At 46.2% G+C, this 14,012-nt stretch overlaps 1 protein-coding gene across 2 annotated transcripts in view; it reads left to right on the top strand.

The window, feature by feature from the left end:
• The first annotated feature begins 5,829 nt into the window (after positions 1-5,829).
• Positions 5,830-14,012, top strand: part of NEK9 (NIMA related kinase 9) — a 34,455-nt gene continuing 26,272 nt past the window's right edge. Inside the window, exons 1-4 of one of the 2 annotated variants that reach the window (XM_019551817.1) lie at positions 5,830-6,110; positions 7,518-7,695; positions 11,392-11,447; positions 12,293-12,363. In XM_019551817.1, the coding sequence (XP_019407362.1) occupies positions 5,919-6,110; positions 7,518-7,695; positions 11,392-11,447; positions 12,293-12,363 (497 nt within the window). In that variant the 5' untranslated portion in view covers positions 5,830-5,918. The remainder of the gene's footprint in view (positions 6,111-7,517; positions 7,696-11,391; positions 11,448-12,292; positions 12,364-14,012) is intronic. The other variant, XM_019551816.1, reaches the window with a different exon arrangement.

Here is a 14,012-nt window from a genome sequence, read left to right as displayed (position 1 = left end):
GGCCTGCTGGCTTTGCAAGAGTTGCTCAGTGGGCCAGCAGTCCTTAGTTTAAAGCCCGGTGGAGCAGGTCAGCCAGTCTGCCTGAGAAGAGCCTCCTCCCCAGGGGGGAGAGGTGGAGGCCATCTCTTCCCAGCAGCGTGCTGCTTCTCTCACCAAAGAGCGAGCTGTGGTCATGGAAGCCAAAGCCTTCCTGATGACACCAGTGCCGCAGTCTTTGGTTCAGTACCTGGATCCTCCTCTCCCTCAGCCCATACCCCCCAGACTGGGAGGATCGAAGAGAACACCACCTGTGCCCCCGACCCTTTAGCCCTGCTCCCAAATCGCTGTAGCACCTCATGACCTGGCTGGGAGCGCTCTGAGCCATATTGTTGGTGCCCACATGGATGAGGAGCATAGGATAGTGGTCTGTGGGCTGGAGGAGTTTAGGGATCCTCTCCACAATGTCTGGGATGTGGGTGCCCGGGAAGCAGCAGACTTCCTGGGCTAAGGGGTCGGGGTGGCAGACTACCTCCAGCCCCCCTCAGGATGGAGTCTCCCACAACAAAACTTACGTTTTGCCTTGGGGAGAGTGGGGGCGATGCCTGCAGTTGAGCCTGCCTTGCCTGTGGGAGCAGCAAGAGGTGTGTACCTGTTGCTAAGATCCAGCGGGGCAGGGGCCTTGGTGCAGCGGGCCCAAGTCCACTAATTTTACAGTGAGCAGCTTCTCACTCCATTTTGAAGGCAGGAAAACATGGTCCTTGATGTCCTGTGATGGTCTTCTCAATATTTGTTTTAGCATTTAATGAAGATTAGAATATAAACATAGTCATAGAGAAGTAGGGCTGGAAAGGACCACCAGAGATGATCTACTCCAGCCTGCTGCCTGAGGTAGGTTCATACCTGTCCAAACCATCTTATACAAACCCATAGTCCTAGCAAAATTACAGTCAACCCTGACACAATACAAGACATAACACCCTAATCTGCCACAGGTAAAGCATGAGGACAAAAGCAGTCAACATCCTGCTCCTGCAAAGGTGGTTAAAATATGCTTGAGAAATCCCAGAAAGCCATACCCCTGCTAAAGAGGAAGGCAAAATCCTCAATGGTTTATACCATTCTAATCATGGGATAAAATTCCTTCCTGACCCCAAATATGGCAGTTGATCTGACCTTGAGTGGAGGGGCAAGACCCTCTAACCAGATACCTCCAGGTTTAAGTCCCAGCAGGTGGACTGGTGCATCTCAGTCAAAATCCCAAGCCTTGGCTGCAGCCAACACCCATTGCCTCTGTGGAAGGATTAAAAAAACCCAAAAACTGGCAGTAGGAGGGGAAAAAGTATCTGGTGCTATGTGGCAACCAGTAAGGGCAAAAATGGAAAGGAATACTCTTTATTTTCATTTGAATATGAGTCCACTGATGTTTTACTGTTCTTCCAGTATCCTACTCTCACTCCAGATCCAGTGAACTCACTTCTAATGACTACATTATGCTAGCTGTTGACCCTCAGATGGATTCTGAGAACAAGAAAGTTTTGAAGACCCAGTCCCACCAAAATGAAATGCTCACAACATAAGACTATCTAAGTCTTAACAGAAAATTAAGTTCAGAAGAGAGAGAAATGGCTAAACACTACAGATAAGGCATACCATGCAAATGATTAAAATGTATGTTTTCTAAAGCCCTAACAATCTTATCAATATTTGAAAGCAATTTCATCTTAACATCTTCAAGTTCTAAAGTCTTAAAAAGTCTCTTAACTGGTGGCTAGCCTCTTAGGGAAAATACCTTCTTACCTAGATTTCAAAAACTTAAGTTGGTAAATAGCACTAACCAGGTACATGTGCAAGTGGGCAATTCAGCAAGAACCATAGTTCAAGACAGAAGAGCAAAAATCCTAAATTGGACCTGGTTTCTATTGGTTGGCTAAAATATCAAAAAGCTTATTAAATTAGGCCAAAGAATATAAAAGTGATCCAAATAGGTGGCGATCTTATTAGTATTCATATATTGATTGTTATTCCCTATATAAACTATAGTTCATCTATAATTAGCTTTATCATCTAGCCACCAAATGTACTCAAGGCAACCTTACAACCTTTACCCTAGCTTTTCTTTTCAGTCCATCTTTCTTCAATTTTCTGAAGTGGTTCACACTGATATTCTCTTGCAAGAACATTTCTTTTGCCTGTTTTTTTTTTTTTAAACCGAATTATGACCAAGCAAATACAACTCTGTGCTATGCTATTCTATCATGAAACATCTTAAAGAATACTACAGTCTACACAGGTGACCTCCCCATGGCAGAGGGGCTGTGTGCAAATACTGACCTCCTGTGCAGAGTATATCTGAGTGTTTACACACCTCTATAAAGACCTTTCATTCTAAAGCTGAAAATGTGGCACTGCCATCTTTTTTTCCTGGGTTTGGAGGACAGGTGGAAGAGAAAAACACACCTCATAACAACAAATGAGTTTTGATGGGTAAGTAATTTACTCATTTAAAACTGGTATATTTAATGGAAATACTAAGCAGCTCTTTAACCCTAACAGCATTAGCAGCTACCAAATCATGTCATATCCCAATGAGCAAGGAAGAGCTGATCTGTTTTCAGTGTCACTAAAAAGACAGCTGGATGGACCTTAATTGCTACGTTGCAGACTCACAAGTCATTGGGGTGCTTAAGATCAAATATAAACATTTGTACATTTCCTGATCTGTAACTACTGTACTCTCAAAACAAAACAGCAAAAGGATACATTGCTTACAATTTTAATGGAAAAATATGTAACCCTGGGCATGACACTGCCTGTGTCTTCACCTGAAGCGTGGGATTCTGGGGTAGCCAGTGGCCCTGCCCAGCTCCCTGGGTAGCTGCTGCAGGGTCCCTAGGTGGAGAGCATCTCCTTATAATTAAACAGTTTTATAAGTCTGCAAGGTTGTTTACAGGATTTTATTATTTACAAGATAATGTATAACCAATGCAATAAAACAAATGTTACACCGCATGTGCTGGTGATGGTGGCTTAAGGGTTAATGCTTCTTGGATATACTTTACACTAGGGGAAGGTATGCAAATTACCCATGATAAATAAGGACCAATACATAGATACTCCAACTAATAAACTATTGAGAACTTATTTACACAGTATAACTTGTACACTGTGTACTGAAGACCCTGGTGGGGTGTCACAGGAAGCAGGACTGTCTCTGTCCCAGCGCAGCATCTGTGGGTGGTGCCTGGTGCTGGTGTCCAGCTTCAGGGATCTTGGTGCAGCAGGTGGTGGTTCCTCCCCTGTAGTCTGCAGCCACACGGGCTTGCAGGAGGCTCTTCCCAGGCTTGGAGTCTCCTCACAGGCAGCTCTTCTGTTGTCCTGCCCCACCAGCACTCCAGGCAAAAGGGGGGAGAACAGACACACCACAGCACTCTTCTGTGCTACCTCTGGCTGCTACTTCTGCAGGGCTCTGCCAGGGGCTCTCAGAGGGGCAGCCATGGGGAGATCCTTTCCCTGGTCTCCAGCCTATCCACCCCCCACTTTGTTCTCTCTCTGGGAAAACTCTTTTAACCAAGCCTCTCAGCCAGTCCCAGGCCAGGGCTCTTCCCCGGCTTTTGCTAACCTCTCTCAATCCAACCTTGCTGGGGTTACATCACCCCTCCCGCTTCCAAGAGGGCTACCTCCAAAATAGCTTTACTTGCCCTCAGCATAAACAGTGTCCCTACTGGGACAAAATGTCTCTTCGCACTCTGTCCCTCTGCAGGCCCTTCTTATTCCTTCAGGTATAACCAGTTTTAATGCTGCTACAAATAAATTATCCTCCTATGACTAAGTCATTAGTACTTATGTTAGCTGGGCTATTGCAACTGCAAGTAAAATATTATTCATAGAGCTGTCAATATTGTCTTGGGTACAAAAAAATTTGACATGGCAAAGAGGAGGCTATAACATGTTACAGGTGATTATAAATTATTAAATGTTTCTTCTAAATCTAACTTAAATGCCATTTACCCTATCACAAATGAGGTAATCTTCTTAACAAGTTTTTAATTTTGGAATGAAATTTTAATAGGTAAGAAAATAAAATGGCAAGCTCCCTTATGACTATTGAATAACTCCTTAAGATTGTGTAGCATACTTAGCTGAGAGGAAAATGACTGAATTCAGGTAACACATCTGTCTGATAAAGAAAGTGATCTCTTCATTAGTATAAACTAATAACTCATATTCCAGATCCCTGTTTCAAACCATTTTCACTATTGAGGCATTTCTTGTTTTGGGAAATAAACAGAAAGAGCTTCAACTCTACATTTTGGGAAGTTGAATAATGAATACTCCAACACGAGCTTAGAGACTTTCTAACGTGCACAGATTTTTTTTTTATTGGTATTCTAGGAACTCATGGCAAAAATCATGGAGAGGTGAAATGCAGAATTAAAAACATTATTTTGGAGAAGCTGGATTTTGATGTATGACCAGGTTAACTCTAGAATAAATATTGAACACAGAATGACGTAGTGTTTTTCAAAGTACATTATTAAAAAACAAATGACTAATTTATGGTTTTGTTTTGGATGCAGGTAAAAATATTCATATACAGACTGGGGATTTTACATGTAAGATTCTTGTATGGCAAAAGTCTGGCTAGAAACTACAGATTACATGCTAGATTTGAGTAACTGTTCGGTTTATTTAATCCAGATGTTTGTATTTAAATAATTTTGGGATAAGTAATAGTAAACCAATAAAAGAAGTCTTGTGAAAGTAGTGCTGTTAGAAGTGTTCCTTAAGCAAGTTTAACATTCTTGTGATAGAAATCTGGTACAAGAATTCCTAGGTATTTTTAGGCAGAAGGTGGGACAGATTTGCAGTTTAGCCTAACTGATTCGGACATGTTTGGGTTCTGTAGGCAAGCTTGCTGAGACCATGGTTAACGTAATCAAGTCTCTGTAAAGGATTTGTTCTTCAATTTCAGCTTCAGATGGGTTGGATTTGAATGCGACACTGCAGAACTTGAACAGGGACTGCAGCTTCTTATCTCATTACCTGCATTAGGTAGGTGTCCAGTGTCCCTGGGCAGCTAGTGGGGCTTTGGCAGTTGGAGGCTGCCCTGCAGGCTGTATGAGTGGTATTAACTACTTTGTTCCTCTTAATTGATCTCAACATCTCACTTCCTCCCTCTCTTAGCAGCGACCCCCCCCCCCTTTCTTTCTGACCATTCATTCACTGCATTTGAGGAAGCGGGTTGTTGCCTCGGGAAGCTCTCTGAATCAGTTAGTGTCTAAAGTGCTCCCTGTTCTACCTTCTGCCTGACTTGGGAGTAACAGTTTAGCACATCTAGGCCTTTTAAAAAGCTATTGGAAAAAAATGGAGATGAAAGAACATGCGATAGTCACCTCGTCCGCGGGGCTGAGAGAAGGAGAGCCCCGGCAGTGATATCCTAAACCCCAGCTAAAGTAGCGCCTCCTTTCACCCTCCCTCGGCTTCCTTAGCCAGCGGGACAGGCTCGTGGCGAGAGAGGAGCCCGCGGCGCTCCCGCCTTCCTCCGACGCCCGCTCTCCGCTTCCTGGCCGCGGGCAGGCCCTGAGCCAGCCCGGGTCCGGCCGCGTGCAGCCTCCGGCCTGCTCCGGGGCCGCCTGCCCGTGTCCCGCAGGAGCCGAGGCTGCCGCTGCCTCTCGGGCAGGCCTGGGTGGGCGCCGCAGCTGCTGCCCCGTGTGAAGAAAGCGCGTCCCCCAGCCCGTGCTCAGCCTGAGTGAGGCCAACGACGCGGCCCCTCCCCCGGCCGGCGGCGCCAGCCCGCGGGCCCCGGGGCGGGGCGGGGGAAGCGGTTCCGGGTCGCTGCGCGGGGCCGTGCTGAGGGCGGGGCGCGGTGGCCTCAGCCTCGGGCTCAGGGGCCCGACCCCCTCTCCCTCCCCCTCCCTCCACGGGCCGGGCCGGGCGCGATGTCGCTGGGCGAGTATGAGCGGCATTGCGACTCCGTCAGCTCTGACTTTGGCGGCGGCAATGGGGAGGGGCCGGCGGGGCGCGGCGGGGCGCGGGGCGGCGGCGCGGAGCAGGAGGAGCTGCACTACGTGCCCATCCGCGTGCTGGGCCGGGGCGCCTTCGGCGAGGCCACGCTCTACCGCCGCACCGAGGTGGGCGCCGCTCGCACCGCACCGCCGGGTCCGGCACGGCTCTGGGCCGGCTCCCGCAGCCTTCTCTGCGCCGGGGCCGGAGCGGGCTGAGGCAGAGTCCTGGGCCCTCAGTGCCCGCCCGGGAGGCTCCCCGGGGCGCCCTGCCCGCGCCCACCGGCTCCAGGCCGGGCTGTGTGTGTGGGAGGGGACAGCCCCTGCCCACGAACTGGCTCATTTGTGGCTTCTCCAGCTTCCGTGAGTGGTCCGGGCCCCCGTGCCAGAGGCCTTGACTTCGCCGGGGCTGAGGCTGGTGGCTGGGGATGGTAAGGGCTTGGGCTCCATTTCTGAGTACCACCATGAGGGAGATGGTGAGAAACCCCTGCTGGACAGGACCCTGCATCTTGCTCGTGGCTGTTGCTGGCCAGGAAGGGCACATGAGCACCTTGCAGAGCTGCCCCTAACCTGCCCAGCCAGCTGGGTGAATCTCCACTAGGATAGCTGGTGTTGACTCCCCCCGCCCCACCCTTTGTCACTACCATCTATCCTTCCACTGATTTTTTTTTTTTGACACGTATATTTTTGCTGCTGGCAGAGAACATAAGGCAGTTATTGAATGAAAATCTCTAGGTGGTGTTATCACATCTTTCATGCTGAGGGAGATGTCTAGGTGTTAGGGCAGTGTAAGAGTGATGTTGGAGCCATGATAGTTTAGAAATTATGAGAGAGGCCAGGGTTTCTTAGTGATCTCTTTTATTGGCCCACCAATGTAGTTGGGCTAGAATTAAACAGGGAAGAATGTCTTGCATTCGAAAGCTAATCTGACCTCTAGCCCAACTACATCATTGGTCCAGTAAAACATATTACCTCAGGAAATCCTTGCTGGAGTATTATGGCATGAATGGTTGGGAGCTTGCAGTGACTTCACCACAAATGTTGATAGACTGATCTAGTGGCTCGGCAATTTAATTCCTTAGCTTCTCCAAGGGTAAATTCTCTGTAATTCCATGTGTCTTTCCTGGGAGGAAGCTGAGAGGTTCTGACAGCCATTCTTTCTACATGGGGGTGGAACCAAATAATTTGTATTATTGAATGCAGAATGTGTTTGGATTTGTTCAAGGCAGAAACAACCCCAAGAAACCTTTCCTCTGCAAAGGCTCTACTTTCTTTTTCGAAGAAGAGTGGTTAACAGACAGCTGAAAAAACAGCTACATGTCACTATTCAGGAGCAGAGAAGCTGAAAATTAATTTTGGGGTGAATCTTTGTTTGAAATCTGTGTGTGTGTGTGTAATGTGTATATATATATATAAAAAAAAAAGTAGAAAGTCTGTATTTTCTTGGACACTTAATTTCCTGCTGTAAGGGCACATGCTGTTCTCTCCTCTTCCCAGCAATGTATTTTAATTAAAAAGTCATTTTTTGTGTTTCAGGATGACTCGCTTGTAGTTTGGAAGGAGGTGGATCTGACCCGGCTGTCAGAAAAGGAACGTCGTGATGCTTTGAATGAAATTGTTATCCTTGCTCTGTTGCATCATGACAACATCATTGCCTACTACAATCACTTCATGGATAACACCACGTTGCTGATCGAGCTGGAGTACTGTAATGGTGAGGTTCTCATTCCCTCTTACAAATGGGAGGCTGCCATGCACTTCTGTTGCCCTCCTCAAGAAGCTGCTGGAGGTCAGGTGTATTTCTTGTATATCTTCTAGAGCAGCATTTCCCAACCAGTGTGCTGCAGGACATGTACTGTCAGGCATGTCCAGATGTGCTGCAGCCTTTTGGGCTGGAGCCGTGACCCCCACCTGCTGCTGCTGCGGACACAGACAGATGGGGAGTGTGGCTCCAGCCGGGCAGGGGGCATGGCTCTAGGCCAAAATGCGTCCGGCTGGCTGTGTGCCACCCTCTGCCCCACCCTGCTCCATGTGCTTTTTTTAGTGTGCCGCAGTGCTTTTTTATTAAGATAAGTGTGCTGTGAGGCGAAAAAGTTTGGGAAACGCTGTTCTAGAGGGGAGAGGGATAGAGCCAAACCCTGCAGCGCAGCTAGCAAAGAGCAGGTTGAAAGCTCTTCATGTTGGGCTGTTTGGGAGATGCCAAAGAGAGAAGTGCCCAGTGCACGGTGTTCCAGATGCTGTCCAGTTTCTGGAACATCATGACCAGATGAAACAATAATATAAGCAGGGTATTTCTAATACACAGCTCTTTCACACTTTTGCATATACATATAAACTAGGATGCAGCAGGGAAAGATGGGTTGTTCAGGTTGTGGCTTTATTTTAGGATTGTAGTCAGAAAAAAAATCATGTCTTTTTCAAGACTCCTTTCATTTGATAGTTAGAACCACAGCATGAAAATCCACTTGTCCAGGCCAAGTAGGAACTTCTACTGGTCAGTGCCATCAGCTTCTGTAGTCTCTGCCATTTCGGAGAGAAATGCTTCCAGCCATTATGGTTGTAATGAGAATCTTTCAAACTTGAATCGGGTATAGTTCTATGCAATGATAGTCTCCCAAGTCTGCAGAGAGACTGATTCCAGTTGGGGACAGGGAAGTGGGAAAATCCCACTGTTATGTGTAGCCCAGCTCCAGCTAATGGGAGGAGGAAGGTATGTATGTAGAGCTACTATCTCCATGTCTTAGAGCAAGGAGCACTACAACCTGTGTGTGTGTGTTGTGTGTGTGTGTGTTTATATAGAGAGAGTGCGACCAGTCCAGCAAAGAGCTTCAGTCCTGTTGCACCAGTAGATCATTATAGTAAACACTGATTAATATGCCACTCCAAAGGGTTGCAAATAATGGCAAATTATCCAGCAGTGACCAATAACCAGGAATTGATAACTGATGGGGAGGGAAGCTGGCAGAGAGCGGAACAGCAGCAAATTAAACCACAGCAGTGAATTAATCTGTGGGCAAATTAATCAGAATTTACTGCATTCTCTGGTAGAATTCCCTCATACTGCCATTGTGGAGAGGGTGAGGACTCCATCTAAGGTGTTACTGGCAGAGGGAGGCACCTGCACAAGAATCTTTGGTAGAAGGCAGGCAAGGATGGCCAGGCCTTTCCAGCCCCTTGGGTCTGCTGCACTTTGTTTTGAGGTAGGCTGGAGTCCAGCATAAGAGAAGGAAACCATTAGAGTCTCTATTTGGGGCCAGCGTAAATTGATTGGAGGGGATGGAGAAGGACTGTATCTGTCAATTCAGTTGCATACATTCGTTCACACACTCTCAATGGTTGTTTTTTTGGGGACTCTCCAACTTTATTTGAACTATCTGGCATAGGAAGAGAAAAGTATTTCAACTACAATAGCCCGGGATCTTCAGGCCCAGCAGGTTAGCGTACACAGTGGGGTTGAGGAGCTGAGAATGTGGCTTAGGATATAGATGTGTTTTGATACTTGTATTATTTCAGTCACATTTCACTCTAACACAGTCTTGTCTGAAAATTTAATCTAATATCTCTTAGAAATGATAAATAATTTGTGGAAATAAAACACGGACAAAAAAGCACATGAAGGATACCTGTTTTCTTTATAACACCTTTTAAATGATTATTTTCTCCCTTTTATGGATGGGAAAGCTTCAGTATAAAGACATTGTATGGCCGCATATCAATAGCAGAAAAGCCAGATTCTTCCTGGAAGAGTGCCAGTTAATAATAATATGTGGAAAATACTTTGACCCATACTTTATAGGCAGAAATAATCACTGAAGAAAGAGCACGGAAGAGAGAGTTTGGTCTGATAGTGGTGAACAAGCCAACCGTAAACTTGATGTGATGCAAAAAAAGCTAGCATGGTTTTTGACCTGCATGTGCACAGAGGCATCATATAAATAAGGAAGTGATTTGTTTCCTTATGAATGTTTGTTGAGATTGCACTGGAGATGATTATGGGTAAGGGCTGGAAGGCTTATTTTTGGAAAAGAAGAGCTAGAGATTAATAGCTTGTCTTGACTTACTCAGGAGTAGGAAAAATTGTTTAAAATAATCTAAAAATGTGAACATGGCTGGGAGAGAAGCTGTCCAGAGCATTGCAGGGTATAACTGGGGAAAAATGGGACTCTTAATACCAGGACGTCTTCTCAAGGGAAGTGAAGAACCTCTGTGGACATATCCATATAGGTTTTCATAAATTCATAGATCATTAGGGGCTGGAAGGGACCTTGTAGATCACTGGGTCCATCCCCCCTGCTCTAGCAGGAAGGCAACTTGGATTGGATGACCCCAGTGAGGGTCTCCTCTTGAAAACCTCCGAGATAGGTGATTGCACCTCTGGAGGGAGTTTATTCCATAGTCTGGACACCTGACTATGAAGGAGTTTTTTGTGGTATTAAGCCTGAAGCAGCCTTCCAGGAGTTTGTACCCATTGGTTCTGGTCTTCCCCAGGGGTGCCCTAGTGAACAGTTGTTCACCGAGCTTCTGATGCACTCCTGATATCAAGACAAACTGAATCTGTAGGAAATATCCTGCTCTCTACCTCTGGGAATGGAAAGGCAGCCTACTGGGTCCCTTCCATTCTATTGACCCTAATAACCTTGGGACATGAGGACATGGTCGTGGAGGACTGAGATGGTAGAAGGATGAGATTAGAGATTTGCCACTTGCTGGGAAGGTGCTGGTCTGTTTGGGAGACTGCTCTTGCTCACTGGGTGCTGCAGGCTACTTTGTTCATGATTTCTTGTATCTCTTCTTGTGCTTCAGCTTTCTTCACTGGGATTGCTAAGCAGCATGCAGAGGCTGATGGTGACTATTGATGAAGAAAGCTGTTCTAGTTGGATTGCCAGTGTCACGTCAATTTGTCCTTCATCAGGACACTTGATGATCATAGAAGTAGAAGGCTGGATGCAAGTGGGACAGGCTTGATTTGGGAGGATGGGGCTGCAATTACTGCTGCTCTCTGAAGTGGCTGTAATTTTTGTTTTGAGGTTCTTGTGCAGGGGAATCTTGTCTGTTTTCTTGTGCAAGGTAGAAAGGTCTGCCTGTTCCAGAAAATGCTGGGAGGTAAAGGGTTAAGGGAGTGCTGTCATTTCATTCAGAGGCACCTCTTAGAACAGTTTGAAGCTAGTGCTCAAAAAAACATTCCCTATCTGGCTTTTGACATATCCAGTCTATTTTTAGAGGGAAGAAGGGTGTATTTTGGAGGAGAACTTTGTTTTGCAAGCTCCTGCAGAGTCTGAGTGAAGGGCACAGAGGGAAAGCAGTTTCCTTTATAGAGGCTTCAGGCATCCAGTGGGTTTCCCAACTACACTAGCAGGGTAATTACCCCCATTAACCAGGTTGTGCTTTTCTCTTTCACTTTTAATTACAGGAGGGAACCTCTATGATAAGATCCTGAGGCAGAAAGACCAGCTGTTTGAAGAAGAGGTAATTTAGACTGTTTGAGGAGAGTGGTGGGGCGGGGCTTAGTGCTGTCAAACATGCCCCATTATCTTAAGTATTGATACCTTAACTAATTTCCATAGCATTGGTATTCCTCTACCATAGTCAAGAGTCTCTATGGGTATTTTTTGTGCTGTAGCTCTGCCTCTTAGATGTCTAAAGCAGTTATGTAGCATCAGAAAGACTTTCGTTCAGGCTGTGGATATCTCTAAATAATGAACTAGGGAGGAATAATGAAAGGAGAGGCTTTGAGAACCTCACTTAAATCACCCCTTCTGCTTTCTATTCTGGTTATTGCTCTTCTTATTTCTTGGCCTTTTACAGGGTCTTCTCCAAGTATGACTAATTTTTTGTTGGCATTAGGAGCTTGTCTTGCCATAGTCCAGGAAAATGCCTATTCTTTGTTACTCTATTTCACTTCCCATCAGTTATCCACACTCATTCCATCCACCTCCCACGGTATTCTAAGATCCTCACACTTACCTATTCACATACAGAACCTAAGGCCTTTATGGAACATGGAAAGGCTTACATGGTCCAAGTTAAAAATTCATAAGACACCCCCATCCTGGATTTCCCTATTAGCTGCCAAGTTACTGATTACTGTGGTACCGATCAGTGTCTTGACATTTATTTGATCAAATGATTTTGTGTAGGTTCCCTATTGTAACAGATCCCCACCCTCTCTTAGGGGCTGATAAAGATGTCTCTCTCAAAGAACATCCGGCCAGTGGTTTTCCTGCTGTCTTTAGGTCCTCATGCTTTAGCTTTCAAGGACAGTGGTGTTTGTTCTGCGGTCTCGCATACAATTTTTGTTCCTCCCTCTGCAGATGGTGCTGTGGTACCTGTTTCAGATTGCATCAGCAGTGAGCTGCATCCATAGAGCTGGAATCCTTCATAGGTAGGTATTGCATGTAAAGAGGCTAGTGTGAGCCTGTGGAACTTGTGTCAGAGGACAGAATCCCGTTGAGAACTCTGTGTTCTTACTTTTGGAGCAGCCTGCGCCTAGCTGAGGTGAGGCATGGGAAGAAGTGAAATTGGCATGTGTCCGTTTGTCCCTTTGGGAAATTTCCTTGCGTTGAGCCTAGCTGGATCTCCCAGGATTAAAGACCCCCCCTTCACCCATGAATTTTCTTTAGGTTAAAAGCAGCAGCATCAACTCTATATAATGAAGTAGAAAGCAGTCTTTCTGGCTGCATCTGCTCTCTGGGGAAGTCTGAAATCTGAATTAATTAGTAAAGAGTCCATATAAGAAAGGAGTAAACTGGCCACTGCCTGTTTGAGCCGCAAACCAGATATTTCCTAAGTGAAGCAGGATTGAGACAGTTGTTGGTGAGGCAGAGCCTGTCTCCATCTGGAGAGTGATGCGTGATCTTAGGTGATGTTAAATCTGTGATGTTATTTCTGTGAGCTAATAGAAGCATAGTCTGATTGGCACATCACGGTGGCATCCACACTTGTCACATGGCCAGAATGTATGACACAATTATCCTGGGTTTGGTTCAGCTCTGTTTCTTGGCCCATTATTTAAGTGCATCACTGGCCTCTTGATACTGACAGTCGTCACATTCTGTCTGAAGAAGGGAGGAACTAGGAGTCTTTTTGCCCGTTTTTGAGGAATGAGTCAAGTTGCTGCCTACTCTGTATGTCAGGAGTGGCCAAGGCATGGGCAAAATGACGAGGCTCTCAACTTTTGTAATGCATCTCCTATTTAAGGTAGTGGTATGGGCTGCAAAAATTACTATTCCCAGCATGAAGTGTGATGTGGATGTTCAACAAAGTTGGTGTGTTGCATTTTGCACCCAGTCATTTGTATCTGGGAGGTTTGCAACCCATTTAATTCATAGCTGTTTGCTGCAACCTTTACTTGAGGGTGCCTCTCCTCCACTCGCCCGTAGCTCATCCACAGTCTTGCACAGATGATTGAAGGAGCAGTGCCCTTTGAAATTAAAAGCCTCTGAAAATAGCTGGAGCCCCTCAGGAGTTCTGCGTGGCTGTTTGCTGTGACTCTGTATACCATGTTACTTCACAAACCCTCATCAGAGCTGAATTGGGGACCTATCCTTGTGAAGTATTTGGGTCCTACCATATCACGTTTGTTCCATTTTATACATATTGGATACATCCACCTGAGTAACATTCATTAGGAGAATCATTTGGGAGTTTTTTGCCAGCTGTCTATTTTGGGTTTGGGGGTTTTCTTGTTTTGGGGTTTGTTTGTTTTTTACTAATGGCAGATGTGATGCTCTCTGCTGCTTGGTAGCGATAGCCCTACTCCATGGACTCAGAGTGCCTCTCCGCTGTCCAACATGACAATGAGGGTCACAGTTTTGAGTAGGGGTGCACTGATAGATTTTTGGGGCTGGTGCTGATAGCCGAATCTTAAGGAGGCATGTTGGCCAGTACTGATCCAATTTTTGAGATGCAGCTCTTTAGCTTGAAGAGCTGTGTCCAGCTGGTAAGTCTCGGGGGTGGGGCAGGTCAAGGCCCTTGCGGTGAGTGAGGGAATGGGGCTGGGGCTGGGGCAGGGGCAGTTGCTGACCAGCCGGG

The sequence above is a fragment of the Crocodylus porosus genome, unplaced genomic scaffold (genome assembly GCF_001723895.1).
Source record: "Crocodylus porosus isolate Cpor-Errol unplaced genomic scaffold, CroPor_comp1, whole genome shotgun sequence".
NCBI lineage: Eukaryota > Metazoa > Chordata > Crocodylia > Crocodylidae > Crocodylus > Crocodylus porosus.
This window is presented reverse-complemented; position numbering and strand designations above follow the sequence as displayed.